The sequence below is a fragment of the Fopius arisanus genome, unplaced genomic scaffold, assembly GCF_000806365.1.
Source record: "Fopius arisanus strain USDA-PBARC FA_bdor unplaced genomic scaffold, ASM80636v1 scaffold00014, whole genome shotgun sequence".
NCBI classification, from domain to species: Eukaryota; Metazoa; Arthropoda; class Insecta; order Hymenoptera; family Braconidae; genus Fopius; species Fopius arisanus.
The window spans coordinates 708,140-727,358 of NW_011887753.1; the positions used below are offsets into that span (position 1 = coordinate 708,140).

A 19,219-nucleotide genomic window follows, 5' to 3' on the forward strand; every position below is an offset into this window, starting at 1 on the left:
CACAATTTTCACATTTCGGAGCAGCATCAATATTCACATGAAACCATTTTGCACGTATGGATTCTTCCTCCATTTTCGAGTGTTCTCAAAGGCACCTAACTAATGCCTGTGACTACAACACCCTCTGACGTGAAAAAGAAAATAAGTTTTTATGTCGACATAAAACGAGCAAAATCGCTCCCCTGCTTCCACTCGGTTACAAAACCCTGCTATCAGTATTACGTAGTTGGCAAGATGGCAGAACTAACGGGACCAACGGAACCTGGCGGGTTCAGTGGTGCTCGACACGTGACGGTTGACAGGTCGTTAGTCCGGTTAAGATGTAATGTAGTAATTATTGTTTTTGTATCACATCAGAGTGAGAATTCATCATCACGGCTAATTGAGTCATGGTGAACCTCAAGGTCGATCACCTTTGGGGAAGTGCTGGTGTTTTGATCAATAGCTCCAATTCCTCCAGACCCATCGATGTTGGAGCCCGCTGAATCAATGGTTTAATGACTAAGTTTCTCTATTTGGGAGACAATCCCTGATTGATACGAATCGTCCATCATCAGTTGTTCGCCAAGTAGTCAATCCTTCCGGTGACCAATTAATCAATACCTAGCTCAACAGGTTGAGAACAGCTTCATCAGCGGCATCTGTGTCTTGGACGAGACAAAATTCAAACATCGATGCTTTTGTGATGTCTCTTCCAGAGATTATCTCTGGTCTCTTCCTTTGACAGGGAGGTGTTACTTGTATAATTAAATTCAATTATTTCCTTGATTGGATTGGATTTCCTTGATGGTCATCTCGCATATCGAGAAATGGTAATGGAACGGATGTGATGACATTTTTTGTTGATCAACCTCGATTTTTCGCGCAAATTGCACAATCTCTTTGTACGCACACGTGCGCAAGGGTGTGACGTACGTCATCAACTTAGGGGTAGCCGGGGTGTGGCGAACGCACTCTGGAGGGGATTCTCATGCTGAGTGATGTGGCAGAAGATTTGAACAGTGCAGTTGCGAATCGTTATCACCCGTTAAAAATTGCATGTGATAGTGGAGACATTTTAGCGCAACAAGCGACAGCTGCTTTGACACTTGAGCTGGTCAGCCAGAGAGACGCTTCCTCATTAGCTTCAATTATCTGATTTGGCAATTGCAATTAGGAAGTCGGAGGGATCATTGACGAGTTGTTCCAGCATCAATCATTTATTTCTAACGATTTTAATTGACTCGTTGAGCTTCTGTGGGGATGTAGCTGGAGGAAAACGTGCGTTTGTTTATTTATCGTCGATGGAATCGATGATTAATTGAAAAATCATAGCCACTGTGCATTGTTTCGCAATATGAGCGGCTTTGTGACGTCGACCTTGGAGCTATCGAACGCGTGGGAATTCGCTGCCGCTTAAAAGTCTATCCGGATTAATTTATCAGTGAATTGGAGAGCTCCCGTTTTTTTATTGGTGATAAGCGATTTTTCGGCAGGTGCTTTATCGCAGTGAAAATGGAACTATTGTTTTCTTTTGAATTATGAATTATGTTTGCTCAGATAGTGTGTTTTTTAATCTGTGATTAATTGATTTGGACCTGAAAAATTATTACAGTATTTTTCTACTTGTGAGGTTTATGGTTTGAAATTTTCTTATTAATTTTCAATTTATTGAGATACCGCGATTACCTGGATCATTAGTAAAATGGAAAAACTGATAATATGACGATTTTATCGTGAACTTCAGTCGCACTGAAGCCCAGTAAATGTCTTCGAATCGATAAACTTGAGGAGACTCTTGAGGAAAATTGTGGAAAAATTATTGAGGAAAACAGAAGAGGCGTTTCTTATCGGCGGGTTATCTCGGTCGGTGTAATGCATGTGGTGGATTTATTTGAATGAACCAAGTGAACAGTTAATGCTGACTGATCAAGAACAGACGGTCTAATGTAGTTATGTGGAATTGCGACTGCTGTTGAATAATTTATTGACAATATGGATTTGATCAGAAACAGGATCATAACGAGATTCGATGAACTACGGTCTCGTTGCAGAATTTATTTATATGGACAAAACAGTAAGTTTTGCGGGAAATTCTGGTGGAGAGAATTTTATGGATCACAATGTTCTTTTGAATCAAAATATTTAATTATAAATAATGAGTTTAAAATATCGTATTATCACCTCGGTCTATATATAACTCATTCGAGTTCTTTTAGACCTCTAATTCATTCTATTTACTCCGAATTTAATCGACTCCTGTTTGCAAATAATAATTGGAGATGTCTCTTGACATTTTATTGTACAACTCTGACTCGACTTCGTCCGTACACTTGAACGAATTCCCAATTTGCATGTCACAAGAGTACTACATAATTATTCAGTAACAAGATGTTCGTGTTTTCCTCCAATTGGAGATCATCTTTATTTATCGGATTATATAGCTTTCTCACGTGAATTTAATCGAGTGTTATTGATTCTCTCGTGCTATGAAAAGGGTCTTCCAGGTCATTGCCAATATTACGAACATTCATGAATAAATTTTGTAACGATTTCACCGGAATCGCGGTGACGGTTTCATCGATGCAATCGAAATTATTGAATTATTCATTACTCTCCAACCAGTGGAGAATAATTTTCGAGGTTCAAATGCACGTCGATAAAATGAGATTAGTCGGGTGATGAAGGCGGGAGTGTAGATCATGGAAAAGACTTAATTACGAACCGCGCAATGGGAAATCCGAATTAATTGAATGGCGGCTAAAAAAATCAATTTCATTTTGTGAAATTTCGTGTGATCTATCTAGAATATAAAGACCGTGGGAATAAATTTGTTATCTTTTTGAGATAAGAATTCCGGAAAAATTTTCGTTATGAATCGAATTAATTCAATCATTATTTAAAAATTTGGGCATGAAGCCGTGATAATACAGATAGCACGCCAACTTCATAGTATACTAAAGTCAGCATAAGTTTTTACTTCTCTGGGTACCCCCACTCCACGTAGTTACCACTTGTAACCATGTCCCCCACTCCTAAAATCAATGTTAAAACTTATGCTGACTTCAGTATAATAACAAATAAGCGACAGCTTTACCCCAATGATCAATCTCTTGAATCACCTGAGAAGACTATCGAAATACATCAATAAAAGGAAACACCTGTCGAGTTTTGGAAGGCTTTTACCCCCCCTCAGACGAATAGCAAATGTTGTTTTCTCAATTGCAGTTGGAAGTAGAGCGGAAAATGGGGGTTCCCAAGGTGGCGACAGACGTCCACCCGATCAAGACAGCCAAGAAGAAAGAGTTGTATTCATTAATGCTCCCCATCAGCCAGCCAAATACAAAAACAATCACATCACAACCGCTAAATACTCATTACTCTCATTCATTCCTTCATTCCTATTCGAGCAGTTTCGTCGATACAGTAACTGCTTCTTCCTCTTCATTGCACTGATGCAGGTAAGTGTTGCTATTTATTTGATTTATCTGTGACACTTGAGACTGGGGTAATAGTCACGCTATTGGTTTCATTTGCCAACAGCAAATCCCAGATGTCTCACCCACTGGCCGTTATACGACTCTCGTTCCACTTATCTTCATTCTCAGTGTGTCTGCGCTTAAAGAAATCGTCGAAGATATTGTAAGTTGCGTCAAAGATTGATTAATCATTAACCATTGAAGTACCATCTTTTTCTTTTCTTCCGGAAATTTATCAGAAGCTCATAGATTTCGAAATCATTCGATGTCCCACATACCTCTTCCTTTATTCGATTCCACCCTTTATTTTATCGCTCGATCCCTTTTCTTTTATATCCCAGCATTCCCTGGATATTTTATTCTCGTCAAATATTCGTTCCCTCTTTCACCGAATCGCTTTTCCTCGTCGAACCATCCTATTTATGTCAATCGAATACGATCTATTGAATTCCAGAAAAGGCACCGAGCCGATGATGAGATAAATATGCGTGAGGTAGAAGTCCTGAGGGACGGTAAATGGCAATGGATCCAGTGGAGATCCGTGGCAGTGGGTGACGTTGTCAAAGTGCACAACAACAATTTCTTCCCTGCAGATTTGATTCTTCTGTCGTCATCCGAGCCTCAGGGGATGTCCTTCATAGAAACGGCCAACCTCGATGGCGAAACCAATCTCAAAATTCGTCAGGCCCACCAAGAGACAGCAATGTTACTGGACACTGTGGAACTGATGAACTTCAAGGCGAACATCCAGTGTGAGCCACCGAATCGTCATCTCTACGAATTCATGGGAGTCCTTCGTGAAACGAACAAACAGCACGTGGCACTGGGACCAGATCAACTCCTACTACGCGGTGCAATCCTCAGGAACACACGATGGGCCTTTGGAGTCGTCGTCTACACGGGCCACGATACGAAGCTCATGCAGAATAACACAACAACAGCTCCATTGAAACGATCAACCCTCGATCGTTTGACGAACACCCAAGTGCTGATGCTATTCTTCATTCTCCTACTGCTGTGCCTTGTCTCTGCTATTTTTAACGTATTCTGGACAAATGCCAATCAGGAAGGCCTCTGGTATTTGGGCCTGGAGAACATGAAGGGAATGAGCAAGAACTTTGCCTTCAATCTCCTCACGTTCATTATTCTCTTCAACAACTTGATACCAATTTCCCTCCAAGTGACTCTCGAAGTCGTTAGGTTCATTCAAGCGACCTTCATAAACATGGACATCGAGATGTACCACGCCGAGACGGATACTCCAGCAATGGCTAGAACCAGCAATTTGAACGAGGAGCTGGGAATGGTGAACTACGTATTCACCGATAAGACAGGGACACTAACCAGGAATGTTATGGAGTTCAAAAGGTGTTCAGTGGCAGGACGAATTTATGATTTACCAAATCCTGGAGAGCCTCGGGGCTCCGGCGAGCCTGACAGTGACCTAATACGAGATATTGTCGATGGGAGAGGAGACACGAGTCATCCTAGGTCGAATGATAAGAAGAAGTCCGTTCATGCTGATATCCTTCACGAGTTCATGGTGATGCTGTCGGTTTGTCACACGGTGATTCCCGAACGGGTGAATGGACACATAATTTATCACGCAGCATCACCAGATGAAAGGGCTCTTGTGGACGGTGCCAGAGTATTCGGTTACATTTTCGATACGAGAACTCCAAGTTATGTGGAGATCGAAGCACTAGGGGAAAGACATCGTTATGAAATTCTCAATGTCATTGAGTTTACGTCTGCAAGGAAGAGAATGTCGGTGATAGTGAGAACACCCGAGGGTAAGATCAAGATATTCTGCAAAGGGGCGGATTCTGTTATTTATGAGAGATTAGCCTCGAGGGCTGGCGACTCTGGGGGTTTCGACGGAGATGATGACTTCAGGCAATCAACACTCGATCATCTCGAGACTTTTGCCACAAAGGGCTTAAGAACCTTGTGTTTTGCCTCAGCAGATCTTCCTGAGAATAGATATAACTGGTGGAAAGATATTTATCATAATGCTACAGTGACCCTGACAGATAGAGATGCGAAATTGGAAGAGGCTGCTTCGTTGATTGAGGTGAAGTTGAATCTTCTTGGAGCCACGGCTATTGAGGATCATCTTCAGGATCAGGTACCTGAAACTCTTCAAGCTCTCATCGAGGCGGACATCAATGTCTGGGTTTTGACAGGTGATAAGCAGGAGACAGCCATAAACATTGGTTACTCCTGTAAATTGATAACTCAGTCCATGCCACTGATAATTGTCAACGAAAGTTCCCTGGACAAGACGAGAGACGTTATCGTCCAGCACTGTGCGGACTTTGGGCCTGATCTCAGGTGTCAGAATGACGTTGGATTGATTATCGATGGAAATAGTTTGAAGTACGCACTGTCCTGTGACTTGAGGCGGGACTTCCTCGATCTCTGCACGTCGTGCAAGGTCGTGATATGCTGCAGAGTCTCGCCGATGCAAAAAGCAGAAGTTGTAGATCTTGTGACAAGCAATACCAAAGCTGTTACATTGGCTATTGGCGATGGAGCAAATGACGTTGCAATGATTCAAAAGGCACACATTGGGGTGGGAATATCCGGGGTCGAAGGACTCCAAGCTGCGTGCGCTTCTGATTACTCTATTGCCCAGTTCAGATTCCTCAAGAGATTGCTGTTTGTTCATGGCTCATGGAACTACAGCCGAATGTGTAAACTCATTTTGTATTCTTTCTACAAGAATATCTGTCTTTACGTTATTGAACTGTGGTTCGCCATATACTCCGGCTGGTCCGGTCAGATTCTTTTCGAAAGGTGGAGCATTGGACTTTACAATGTCGTATTTACAGCTGCACCACCTCTTGCTATGGGACTATTCGATAAGGTGTGCTCGGCGGAAACGCATCTTGCACACCCGAGATTATACGCTGCCAAGAACACAAACGAATCTACATTTAATATTAAGGTAAATTCAATAAATTTCTTGCTTTGAGGATCTACAACCCATTGCTATGATTATCTCAATCTCTTGCAGGTGTTTTGGGTGTGGATTGTAAATGCATTAGTTCATTCGTCTCTGTTGTACTGGTTATCATTATTGGCACTGAAACATGATGTGGTGTGGTCGAATGGACGAGACGGAGGTTATATAGTACTAGGAAATTTTGTATATACCGTAAGTATTTTCCATTATTCATGTGTAAATGGGTGTTTACTTTGGTTATTTTATGGTTGTATGGATTTTCAGTATGTGGTAGTTACTGTTTGTGGAAAAGCTGGCCTCATAACCAATTCATGGACGTGGGTCACCCATCTAGCCACGTGGGGATCGATAATACTTTGGTTCTTGTTTATATTGATATACAGGTGAGTGTAAACTCTGCCCTATTTATTTTCCATTTCTAAGTAATCGATGTTGGGTTGAAAAAAAAAATGTTTGTCACTTCCAGTAATTTTTGGCCAGCATTGAATGTCGGGGCTGTGATGCTTGGCAATGACAGAATGCTCTTTTCATCTCCTGTGTTCTGGTTGGGACTGGTTCTCATCCCTTCAGCTGTTTTACTTGTCGACGTCACGGCAAAAGCGTAAGTTGAAAAATTTATTCTGGATTCAAATGGGGAACGTGATGCGGCCATTGGCCTCATCATTTTCAGACGAATTCGGTGTAGATCAAAATAATTAATTCAGGATTTTGTTTTAATCCAGTGTGAAGAATACTATGTTTAAATCACTAACGGAGGCAGCAAGGGAACAAGAAATTCGAAAATCCGACCCGGGTCACTTATTCACAGACCAAGATTACCGAAGCTCGTAAGTCTACCTCGTTGCATACTAATCATCATAAAATAATCACATATATCAACGTACCCTAGTCAAATTGGAATCACAATAACCATCAAATTGAAAAGCAAAGCTTCAGCATGATGAGGTGACTTTAAAAAAAAAGTCGTAATCGAGCGAACAACCAATACCAACATAATCGAATCATTTTCTATTCACTATTTTTCATTTGCATGAAGCTGCGCTTCGGTCATTGATTCGAATCTTCAGATACTCGTTTGCATGGCTTTAGTCCATTATGTCGAATTTACCCACTAAAATTCCACAACAGAATTCACGAATACGAGATAAATTCAATAGTAAATTGTCGGATTATTGCATGAGTCATCCAATATATTTACAGGGTATCCCATTTGAAATAATACGGCTCAAAAAAATTGTTCGGGTAATTAATTTGTGTAAATATTAAAATTTGCGAAGATGAATGAATTTTTTACTACAATATCCCTGCAGCCGATCAAGATCACTGACCAGATGGTTGAATCGATGTTGTCCATTACTCAGACCAATTCGAAGGAGGAGTTTTAGGAGGTATCCATTTGCCTTTGTAACGCGTCGTGGCTCGTGGTACCAATACACAATAACACGTCCCCAGTCCCTGTGAAATCGTGATGCTTCAATAGACGCTTTTGTCACATCAAGAAGAATGATTTAACGATTCTGGAGAATATGAACCTGTGCATGACTTCCACTAATACTATCACCGGACATTATAAATCATCCGGCAATTGGATTAATGTGTCGATCAGTATCACACCTTGAAATTTTTCAAGTGATTCCCAATGAAATAGATGATCTTTATTTTTTCGCCGATGTTGTATTTTTTATAGTTTAAGTGTTAATTATTATGAGTGGTTTAGTTATTATCTGAGAGTTTGCCTGGTGCATGATTCCAGTATTATCGTTTTTTCTATAATGCAGTCATGATTATAAACACTGTATCCATGTTTTTGCATTAAATATTTTTTGGATTCTCAATTATTCTTTTGTTTTTGTTTGTTTTCACTCTACATAATTCATTATGAACTTGCACTGTCATTTTTCCCTTCTGTCAATTATGAATTAATCCATTGATCAATTCTTTGAGTTTATGATTGATTAAACTGGCTTTCTATGATTCGGTAGGTTTAATTTGGAACGGAGTGTTTTTTTATAGATGTGAATTGAATTCAATGAAATGGTATCAAACAAAAGATTAATTACAAAACGCTATTCTGTGGTCGTGCAAATATCTCGGAAGTTAATCGACGATATTTCTGTATAATTGGAGTTTTGCATGGATTTATTTTATTTTTCGATATGAAAATATGGGTGCTTATTCATTATTTTATTGATGAGATTCTGGCAATTAATGTCGTCGCCCATTTTTTTCTGAGATATTTCTAAAGTCATTCGTGAATGGATTTTGGATTTATCTTCTGTTTTACCACTTCATCACTAATAAATATTTTAATGGTTGTGTGAACAGTGATGTCTGATAAAAAAATAATTAATAAAAAATGACGAATTGACTCAGAATCATAGATGGTCCGTGGATGCCCGAACATTCTAGGTTGATTCGTAAAAAAGGTGTTAATATGAATTTTGTATTTTGGTTATTTTTAAAAGTCGTCGTACTTCGTACAGGCCTGTGCATGCGATCGCCGATCTCGCGAGGTGTAAGTACCCCCTCCTAGTAGATTCGATAATTCAGTAATTATCTAGTGATTAGTACCAACAATTAGCTAGATTCTTCATTTAAACTTTCAAATTATTCCACCCGTTGCTTCTGCAGCTTAAACCGCGCACACGATTTCAATTTATGGCTTTGCATGAACAACACATCAACATTTATTCCATTTCTGTAATTCTCTTTTCATTTAACACGCGGATGAACCTTTTCTTCCTTATCTCACGGTACTATGATTTCTGCCTGATTTTATCAATTATCAATCCAATCCGATCCAATTAACAAAATTGACTGCTCGTAAATTCCATCGGAACCTGCTACATTACCCTCTCATGTAAATCCGCGAAATTTTTGAATACCGACGATAAGGATTGCCACGCTGTGAATAAGAAAGATGCGGATTTGTTGAAAATTTATACTCGCAAATACTGCACATTTTATTAAAGATATTTGTCACAATGCACGGCTTACAGATTGACGGAGACCGCCAGGCTACTGAGAAACGTTAAAAGTGTTTTCATGAGAAGATCTAACGCTACGACGAGAGTTAATGTCGAGGTCGAGCTGTCACGTAAGTTCAATTGTACCCCGAACATTGCGAATAATTATCGCTGATGACATCGACAACAGAAATTCCATGAAAAAAAAATTTATGAATCTCCTGTACATATATGAATTACTGATTGGAGTATTTACTTAATGATTAGCACGTCTTTCACATTGACCAACACAATTTACATGGCATTTTATATTTATGACGAATACTGTATGTACACTGGCAGTTGCGCACATGAGGCTTTAGTGTCGTTTCACGACATGCGAAAGCAGAGAAAAATAATTTTTTAGAGAATCTGGACAGATATGCCAGTGATTCTGCATGATTCTTATACTTTTAGGGATACCCGAGACTCTGAATGAAATAGAATTGAGATTCTCTTTGAAAAATGATTTTAATTGAATGCCCAGTCTTTTTCTATTCCAGTGCAGTATTTTCTTGATTTTATTTAGAGCAGTCAATCGTGTAATTGATTGAAACAATCACCACATTTTTTTTAATAGATGGATTTGCATTCTCACAAGAGGAGGGCGGCTCAGTGACGCAGACAGATGTGATAAGGGCATACGACACGAATCTTCCGAAACCTGGTGGCATGTGAATCTATCACCAAACGACAATTTCACGCTATACGTAATAAATAAAGAGTTGAGTCTAAATTTTGATACAGTGGAACTCGCATCTCAGGTCATTGCTAAAATTGCAATAAACTCGCTGGCATAATAATTAAACGAATCAATCGACCTGACGTTTTGGAAATTCAAACGAGAGACAGAATAATCAGAAGATTTTTCAATCATTGACATTTCAAAATTTCCTCAATAAAATGGACGACAAAAATAAAATGGTCAATTTCAAATAAGTCATTGAAGATGAGAGGAAGTTGAATGAAGCCTTCGAATTTAACTTACAGTAGATTCTGCAGTAATAAAACGTGAAATTAAACGAAGTCATTGATAGACGATTTGATTTATGCCTAATGAAGGAATTCCATTCGATTTTTTGTGTCGCTTGTGGCAAAAATAAACGAAAAAGTCTCCATTAGTGTTCTCACAACCTGAAAACGACAGTATTCATGCAATGGCCAGTAATGAGTTCTCTAATTAACTGGAAATTAAATAATTAATAACCGAAAGTGATCGGATTTTCATTGTCAATGACAGTTCCCCTAATTTTAGAAAAACCGATTGAAATGAAGATGAAAGGCAAAGTGACAATTCAAATTATTTTTCTAGCCCAAAAAGTGAATTGTAATGGAAGTCATAGAATTCGCTAAATCATTTTTTTAATTCTAAAGTTTCCCCTTCTCAATTTAAGAATCGCGCTGTCATCACATCAAGAAAACGGCATAATAAACGATGAAAAATAAAAAGTTAGTTCAATGTATCAGATTAACAGAGAAAACTTAATAATCGCGTGATTTTTAAAAGATGCAAAGTAACTGAGTAAATCCCGAGAATGGATTAAATTCAAATTAACCTGGAAAAACTCGTATTTTATATATTTTGAGATAAATGTACGAGGAATTGTCCTGATAACAAATGCATCCCATCGTAACCCAAAGAAACCGAAAAAAAGTAACAATTATACAAGAAGAATAAGAGACTGTTTCATTGCTACGTCTTAATCGTTCAATTTTCAATTAATGTGTGTAAAGTGTACATAATTTATTTTTTTTTTCATCTAGTCGAACGCTGTTACCTACTTTCATTCGAATGATCCTGTGAAACATTTTTCCTCTCCAGAAATCATTGTTTGACTATATTTTTATTAAAGATAATTGTCATATGGATTTATTGAGAGATTAGTCGGTGTATAAATCATGTTCTAAACAGGAAAAAGAGTATAAAAAGAAATAAATAAATGTGTACAAGATTTGCCATAAATGTATGGAAAAATCAAGTTACTTTATTTCCACCTTTTATCCTTTTTCAGAGGGAATGATTATGATATTAATAATAATGTGCAGAGGATTGTTAGTGACACAACTGCATATTAAATAATATTGTCAAAGTACGCTATGACAATTTTCAAGTTTCACCGATAAAGAGAGCCCCTAAAAAAATTTTTAGGGGCTCTCCCCAGCCCACTTTTTATGTCGTCGTGGTTTCTAGCGATTCCTACAATTACCGAAAGCGTACCGTTTGAGATCAAGCTACCCTTGTTTACCGTAGAGATTGCAAAAAGTCACCAATCGAAAAAAAAAATCCCTCCATCCGGGCCTTGAGTAATGGACGCGTTCATTCGGGAAAAGGAAAAAATGATCGATCAATTTTACTCCTCTTTCCCTTATAGCCCATATTCAATTCAGCCAAAAATATAAAAATAAAATAAATATCCAGATTAAAAATCTGAAATCATTGAATCTCGAATAAAAAATATTTGATAGATTATTCTTCCCCCCCTCTCAATAATAATTGACGACAATCTTAATCGCTGGGAATCCCTCCTCTAATGTGCCAGTCACATCAGTTAAACTAAACTACGACTCATGAAGATTTAATCATACGCAGTATGTAATCTATAACCATGGAGACTAGTATCTATATTATGTCCGTTCTCATTCTATCAATTCTCGTGATCTACAAATATCTAACGAGAAACAATGGATACTGGAAGTCCCAAGGGATATCTGAAGGAGAAGGTGCACTGCTCGGATTCGGCCACGCACTTGATCAAGTGTTATCAATAAAAAATACAGCAATGCTGATTGAGAGCTTCCACAAAGCTCATCCACACGACAGCATGATTGGAATCTACATCGGTCCAACGCCTGTTCTGATATTGAGAGACCCAGAATTGATCAAGTTCGTGCTGACCACTGGATTTTCAAACTTCAGTGAAAATCTTACTCTGAATGAAGAGCTGGATCCACTCATGTCCCACGACCCTTTCTTCCAGAATGGAAAAAAGTGGAAGAATTCTCGTGGAATTTTCCTCACCGCTTTTTCATCAAAAAAATTGAGGGACATGATTCCAGCGATCAATGCCACTTGTCAAAAGATGGTCAAATATTTGAAAGGACAGAGTACGAAGTCTATCGAAATTGAAGTCAAGGATTTGTTCTCAAAATATACATTGGGTGTGGCTGCGAGTGTCATCTTCAGTATCGAAGACGACACCTTCGATGATAAAATCGAGAGACATTCCCTCCGAAAAATGATGGATGCAATATTTTCAACAAAAAGGGGACTGAGCTTTAAGAAAAATCTGATGCTCTTGTTTCCTGCTTCTAGTAGATTTTTCACAAACCGATATTTGCCAGAGTGGGTCAATACTTTCTTCATGCAGATGGTGGATGACATCAAGTCGATGAGGACCGACGAAAAAATGGTGAGAACCGATATTCTCGAACACATCTCTGATTATTTGAGGAATAAAAGTTTGAGTGAGGATGAGTTGGCAGGTCATGCCTTTGGATTTCTCCTGGAGATGTACGAAACGTCAAGCTTGACTCTAAGCCACATGTGCTATTTCGTAGCTAAATATCCGAGAATCCAGGAGAAGATGAGGAATGAGGTGGACGATGTGATTGGAAAACATGGGACCATCTCTTATGAAGCAATCAACGACATGACCTATGTTGAACAGGTTTTGAGAGAAACTCTGAGGTTTTTTCCACCGATTGGTAGCATGATGAGAATCTGTTGTAAACCAGTGAATTTGAAAGGACCAGATGGTCTCTCTTGTAATCTTAAACTTGGGGATCAGTTGAGAATTTCAGTTTCCGGTCTGCATATGGACCCTCTGCACTGGCAGAACCCAGAAGCATTCATTCCAGAAAGATTTGGAAATGATAATGAAGATCAGAGGAAAAAGTTCGTGTACTTACCCTTTGGAGAAGGTCCACGCAGCTGTCCTGGGATCAGAATGACTGGTTTGCAGATCAAAACTGTCATGGCCGCTGTTCTGAGGGATTTCTTCATTGAAAAATCTGACAGGATGGAGGAACCGATTAAAGTCGATTCGAAGCATTTCGTTACGGCGATTGACGGAGGTGTCTGGGTTCAATTGAAATCGAGATATTAAAACTGATTGCACAGTAATCATAACCCTTTATTTAATCACTTGTTCGAAACTCGTGTTTATAGAATCTGCGCACTGAAATTTTTGAAACACGGATTTTTTATTCACTGTACAATTCGCGAATTGAGCACTCAATCCAAGAGACGAATAACATAGAGGAACAAACTGATAATTGGCTTTTTATTTATATTCTCCCGCCCATGGAACCGTTACACGCGCGTTGTATTCTCTTCAAATTCCGAGAGGAGCGCCTTCTTCTATGGACGGCTTCAATAACAACTACACATTCCAGCATTCGGTGAAAACCGTCATCTCGGCAATGTCCGTCATGACGCATGCGTATTTATGGAAAAAGGCCTGAAATCAGAATAAGTTTTAACGTATTCCCAGGAAAAGTGCAAGTGAAGAACTGAACCTATCGTGAAAACTAAAATTCATCAGTAACCCGTATAAACTAGTCAGGCGTATTTCAACGCGTCAAATCATTCCACACAATTTTTAAAGTGTCTTTTATAACCTGTCGATTGAATATTATCTTAAACATCGCCATCGCAACGTCGATTTTTTTTTCTCAAGGAGGAATTCTTGTTTGTCGAGGAGAATTTTGCGATTGAGTTGTGAGGATGTCGAAACCAGAGCAGATTTTAATAATCGAGCCACAGAGCGAGCTGAGATTCAGGGGTAATCATTATCAATTATATTCTCATTGAATTGTCATTGAGTAAATGAATCAAACAATCAAGGGGCATTGATTGATGAATGGATGTGACATGGCGAAAAATATTCTCGATGTCGCGTTGGAAGTCGTTTTTAGGGCCTCAGAGTTTATACTGATGCACGTTGTCAATGACGTAAGGATGAGGATGACGGGGTGGAATGAATTTTTCTCATTCGGGCAATTTATTGAACGACAATCGATCATTGTGTTTTGGGGGACAAAGGGATTTCGTAATGGCGAACCTAACCCGTCTTTTGGGGACCGGCGAGTCTGTCAAAATTCATTGAACCTTCTGGCGCTTCTGGGGCTTTCAGGCTCGTATTTCTCGTTATTTTTAGGATTTTTGTACCTGGGGCTGGGGCATGGTCTTTGCGGACTTCTCCAGGTTCCTATCGGACTTCCAGAATTTTCCTGGATATTATTGTACTAGAGGAACTCGGGTACACGAAAATCGTAAAGTTTTTGGAGGGAATTTTGAGAATTCGTATGCAATATTCATTTTTTTTCTTTATTAATTTCTTGATATTGAGGGGAAATGGACAATTCAGTTTTCGGTAAAACAGGGGAAAAATCAGGGTTCATGAGTCTAGCGGCTTTCTGATACAGTTTTTTAGGATATTCATGACAATCTTGAGAGCAGAGGTGAAATAGACAAATGAGGGTGACATATGGTGCAAGGGATCTCGGGATTTCTTTAGGGCTCAAACATATTTTCCAATGCTTTCCGATAACCTTAGGGTGAGAATAATAAGGCGATCGGTCAAGGGTTGATTGTGGAGGATATTTCAATAAAATCATTGAGTCATGCAGCTGTGAATGACGATGTCCATAAATGGGTCGTCGATGATTCCTCAGATATCCTGGGAAAGAAAGAGTTTGGAAAATTTTTGCTGGAGGAATTAATTTCGTTTCGTCCCTTGCAGGCCCATTTACAGGTTTCCCTGTTACGTCATACATAAAGCTAATCAACCCCAGAAATCAAAAAGTCTACTTTAAAATAAAAACGACTGCCCCAAAGAGGTACTGCGTCAGACCGAACAGTGGGATCCTGAAGGCAAAAGAAGTCACGAAAATAGCAGGTGAGACTCGGTGGAATATGAATCAGAGAATGTTCATGACAGTTAAATTGATGAGGCGCTTTCTCTTTCAGTCTGCTTACAGCCCTATGAATTTGTCGCATCAGAGAAGAATAAGCATAAGTTTATGGTACAGACAGTTGTTGCACCCGAGGGAGACGATGACGACTTCGTTAATGATGTTGTGAGTCGGCTATTTCGTTGGGCTCAAATTGTTCTCGATTTGAATCTCTAATTTGATTAATTGTATCGATTTGACTACAGTGGAAGGATGTTGATCCCAGCCAGATCATGGATTACAAACTAAAATGTGTATTCGAAAATCCGGTGAGCAACTCAGCAGACGAGGATGCTGCAACAACAGCAAATTCTGCCGGAGCTGATTCCAATGTAACTGACGGAAAGAACAAGTCCAGTGGGGACACAGCAAAATCATCAGCGCAGGTGGAATAATATTTTTCAGATATTATCCTACAAATCCAAGAATTTGTCACCTGTCCTTACATCATGTCTTTATAAATTTTGTAAATTGATTGTAAAAAAGTCGAATCTTTATTTGTTATTGTTACTAGCCAATGGATGAGTTAGAGGAGGAATTGCATAGCGCAGAGCAGGAGATCATACAGTTGAGGGTATCAGAGAGCAGTTTGAGGCAAGAATGCCTTCAATTGAAGGTAATTAATCCTCACTAATTGATCGCTAAAAAAAATACAATGTCAAAAATTAGTAGTCTTTAAAAATCTTACAATTATTTTTAATTTTATTATTTTAGTATTGAAATGAATTTTCACTGATTTCGGTTTTAAAAAATGATTTCAACAGGAAGAAGTCCTGAAATATCGAAGCACGATGGAGAAAGGTGCAAACGTAACGGCAGGCCGTCTGACATCCGGTCATCTGGAGCGCAACACTCCACCGCTGCCACTCACATCAACCACAGTAATAATCTCAGTCGTAATGGTCATAGTCGGTTATTTACTAGGAAAATTAATCTGAGCAGTTAATCTGTCGATTGTTCCAAATAATGAGGCCCCTCAGCACTCCCCTATATCTCATTTATTTAGCCTTCTCTCCCGAAACGCCACTCCAATCGCCATCACTTATTAAAACGCAAGTTAACTTCTGAGTTTGTCCTCTCAATGTGCATTAACAATAAAAATTCAACAAAATTCAATAATTCCAAATATTATTTTTATTTTTTATCGTTCATCGTAGCTCAATAATGCATTGACTAGCTGTTCAATAGTGAAGTGGTGGAGTTAAAAAACATCAATTTGCGGTCAATCAATTTTTCATTGAATTTTCGTTAAAGTTTCCTGTTTAAATATTACAATTGTCGTCCACCATTTCGCTGATGAGCAATTACAGGTCAGAATGGGATATTAATTTCTCTCGAATAATCTCACATTTTGTATTCATGATGAGGGATGGGAAGGTACTTACAAATTCTGTTAAATACTTAATAAATAAAAAAGGTTAAGACATTTAGCGACGATTTGGAAATTTTTAGTCGAACGTTCTCTTCGCTTACTGGATCGTCTATATAAGTAATAAATAAAATAGAATGTGTCGCTAATGAGAGTTATTAAATTGAATGATTAACGAGTAATTAATGACTTTAATGGATAATGAAGAACTGTTAACGATTGATTGATATTAAAAGAAAATGTCGTTTAGGGAGTGTTGGAGATTATGTTGGGGGGAATTGATAGGTATCCGGGGTTCTGTGTTTTAACATGTCAGGAGTGAGAGTAATAAATACCCCGTAATTATTCTGTTTGGTTTTTTTTATTATATTTCTCCGTGGTCAAGTGGATTAAGGAGATGTGCGATCAAATTTTAACGAGAAGTGGAATTATCTGGGGGGTTACATGAATTATTGATGAACCATTGGTTTGCTGGGGAAATTTCCGGTCGGTATGTTCGAACATTTTCTTCAGGATTTAATCCTGAGGAAATGGAATTTTTTTTTTGATTAGACTATAAGGTTTATGCAGGCTTTCGTTATTGATTATTAATGCAGCTGCGAAGAGTGAAAATCGATTTATTCTAGTCTTGTCTTTGAAGAATATTTCTGAATCTTAATGAGATCACGAAATTTTACTCATGACTTTTTTTGCAGAGTGGAATGAGCGCCACAAAAAAGTCTACGAAGATTTTATTATTTCTATCAGATTCGGAGATATTTCTCAAAAGTGGACTTATGTCAATCGAGGTTTATCTCTTGGTGTTTGATTTTTTTTTGGGGAATGTAAAGGAATATTTTCCTTCTCTGACGTTTTCTCTGGAATGACTAGTTTCTGGGGCAATTGATATTTATCAATTGAAAATTATCCTGGGTCGAATGCCAATAATCGTCCTCATTCCACTTTTCCACTGAATCATTAAGGTATTGTACATAAATACAGATGAATTTGGGGGAAGAGATATTGAGAGAAAATCGATAAAAATGTCTTCGTAATGCGAGAGGGGTGGCTAGGGATGGTGGACATGCTAGTGGTACATTAGTCAGATTAAGGGAAATAATTGATGAAAAATTTATACTGAAAAAAAACTTGTTTTTTCTTATTTTTGGCAATGACGCACTGTTCCTCCATTAAAATTTCAAGCATTGAATTTATAAACGCATGAGTGTAAGTTTTATTTATTTATGTTGGTCTCATGGTTTGAGAGTTATTCATTGATCAAAAGAATAAACAATGTCTAATAATAATTCGTCAGTCGTTAGAGTTTGAGAAAACCTGCACCCCAAAATTTTTCGATATACTACCATCTCATTCGTTTTTCTGATTAATGAAAATTCTTCTCGATGGTTTAGGCACATTGAACCCAGAAAGTCAGAACTTTATCTGCTCTTTCCACTCACGTAATTATTTGCATTATCCAACCTTCGTTTTAATGGTAATTTAATTACATTTTGTGTGCAAACAATTGTCCGAGGCAACTGCACCTCTCGAACAGTCTACATATGCAGATTTCCACGATGCTGACGATGCCCGGAAATTCGTGGAAAGTGCTTGTAATATTCGTAATTGTTATTAGCGTCTGACCCTTCGCATGTTTTCCTTCACTCGGTGTTAAAAAAAAATTTGGCTGCGGAGGAGAAAAGGATGAGTACGAATTTATTTGGAGATTACCTCTGAGATACACTGAGTAGAAAAATTCCCAAAATAATTCGAATTGAGTTGATTCCATTTCCCGTCCTCCATGTTTTCCCAAAAAAATATTCTCTCCATTCTTCCATTTTATTCATGTCTTATAATTCTTTACGGCTCGATTTACGACGCCATTTACTCTTCGATGTACTCCCATTTCCTATAATTGCGATTGATAGGCAATCAAGTGATGTCAACCTGTCTCTGGTTTGAAATCTATATTTTCACAACGAACATGGTAGTAACATTAATCCAGGATAGATCCTCCCACTAGGACGTAATAAAACGTCGAATCACTTAGTAATTGAACACATGTTACGAGGATGTAAGTGTACATAAATCATAAATAAGTAGAAAAGAAAATTATCGAGAGGTGACAACAGTGTAGTCGTCAGAGTCATTAGTCTTCTTTGAATTTTCATAAAAAAGACCCAGAGAAAAAATTCTTGATTCGACTGGACGGTTGCTTCAATCTTAATGGAGCGTAGATTGCTGAGAGTTCATTGAAGTTCAATTAACTAAATTCATACGTAATCGTCTCATTTCCATGGTCTTTTCTACGAGTGAATAAATCGGGCCATTAAGAAGTTTTGGTGACTAATTGAAAAATTTTGGTATGAAGAAAGAATTAGGATACCTCGATTTTTCAGGTCAATGTTAATGTTCATACAAGAGAGTGACCCGAATTTTAAAATGTTAACGATTTTATTTTGTCAGCAGATATTTTCTAGAAATT

General features: G+C 38.3%; 3 protein-coding genes across 8 annotated transcripts in view; all 3 read left to right on the top strand.

Annotated features, from left to right (window-relative positions):
- ATP8A (ATPase phospholipid transporting 8A1) overlaps positions 1-11,383 on the top strand; it is a 32,616-nt gene extending 21,233 nt beyond the window's left edge. For 2 of the 5 annotated variants that reach the window (XM_011299304.1, XM_011299305.1), the window contains exons 3-11: positions 3,208-3,440; positions 3,523-3,621; positions 3,913-6,408; positions 6,478-6,618; positions 6,691-6,809; positions 6,893-7,027; positions 7,149-7,253; positions 9,426-9,523; positions 10,012-11,383. In XM_011299304.1, coding sequence (XP_011297606.1) covers positions 3,208-3,440; positions 3,523-3,621; positions 3,913-6,408; positions 6,478-6,618; positions 6,691-6,809; positions 6,893-7,027; positions 7,149-7,253; positions 9,426-9,523; positions 10,012-10,109 — 3,524 coding nt within the window. In that variant the 3' untranslated portion in view covers positions 10,110-11,383. Of the gene's footprint in view, positions 1-258; positions 2,057-3,207; positions 3,441-3,522; positions 3,622-3,912; positions 6,409-6,477; positions 6,619-6,690; positions 6,810-6,892; positions 7,028-7,148; positions 7,254-7,736; positions 8,262-8,891; positions 8,942-9,425; positions 9,524-10,011 lie in introns of those variants that run through there. The other 3 variants (XM_011299308.1, XM_011299307.1, XM_011299306.1) reach the window with 3 other exon arrangements.
- A 609-nt stretch (positions 11,384-11,992) lies between these two features.
- On the top strand, positions 11,993-13,703 carry LOC105263237 (probable cytochrome P450 28d1). Its single transcript, XM_011299309.1, has one exon. The coding sequence runs from the start codon at positions 12,038-12,040 to the stop codon at positions 13,535-13,537; it is 1,500 nt and encodes a 499-aa protein (XP_011297611.1). The 5' UTR covers positions 11,993-12,037; the 3' UTR covers positions 13,538-13,703.
- Positions 13,704-13,828: 125 nt separating this feature from the next.
- Vap33 (VAMP-associated protein 33kDa) lies at positions 13,829-18,041 on the top strand. 2 transcript variants are annotated; one of them, XM_011299311.1, is made up of 6 exons: positions 13,829-14,215; positions 15,176-15,331; positions 15,403-15,512; positions 15,593-15,772; positions 15,901-16,002; positions 16,151-18,041. In XM_011299311.1, the coding sequence occupies exons 1-6, from the start codon at positions 14,158-14,160 to the stop codon at positions 16,322-16,324; spliced, it is 780 nt and encodes a 259-aa protein (XP_011297613.1). In that variant the 5' UTR covers positions 13,829-14,157; the 3' UTR covers positions 16,325-18,041. The 2 variants fall into 2 exon arrangements, with proteins under 2 accessions (XP_011297613.1, XP_011297612.1); XM_011299310.1 differs by lacking the exon at positions 13,829-14,215 and adding an exon at positions 14,290-14,566.
- Positions 18,042-19,219: the final 1,178 nt, after the last annotated feature.

Bases quoted from the DNA above. Each gene is read 5' to 3' on its own strand.
- LOC105263237 (XM_011299309.1), top strand. From the start codon at position 12,038: ATGGAGACTAGTATCTATATTATGTCCGTTCTCATTCTATCAATTCTC.
- Vap33 (XM_011299310.1), top strand. From the start codon at position 14,290: ATGAATGGATGTGACATGGCGAAAAATATTCTCGATGTCGCGTTGGAA. The intron at 15,513-15,592 runs GTGAGTCGGCTA...ATTTGACTACAG, and splicing joins ACGACTTCGTTAATGATGTT to TGGAAGGATGTTGATCCCAG. The intron at 16,003-16,150 runs GTAATTAATCCT...TGATTTCAACAG, and splicing joins AAGAATGCCTTCAATTGAAG to GAAGAAGTCCTGAAATATCG.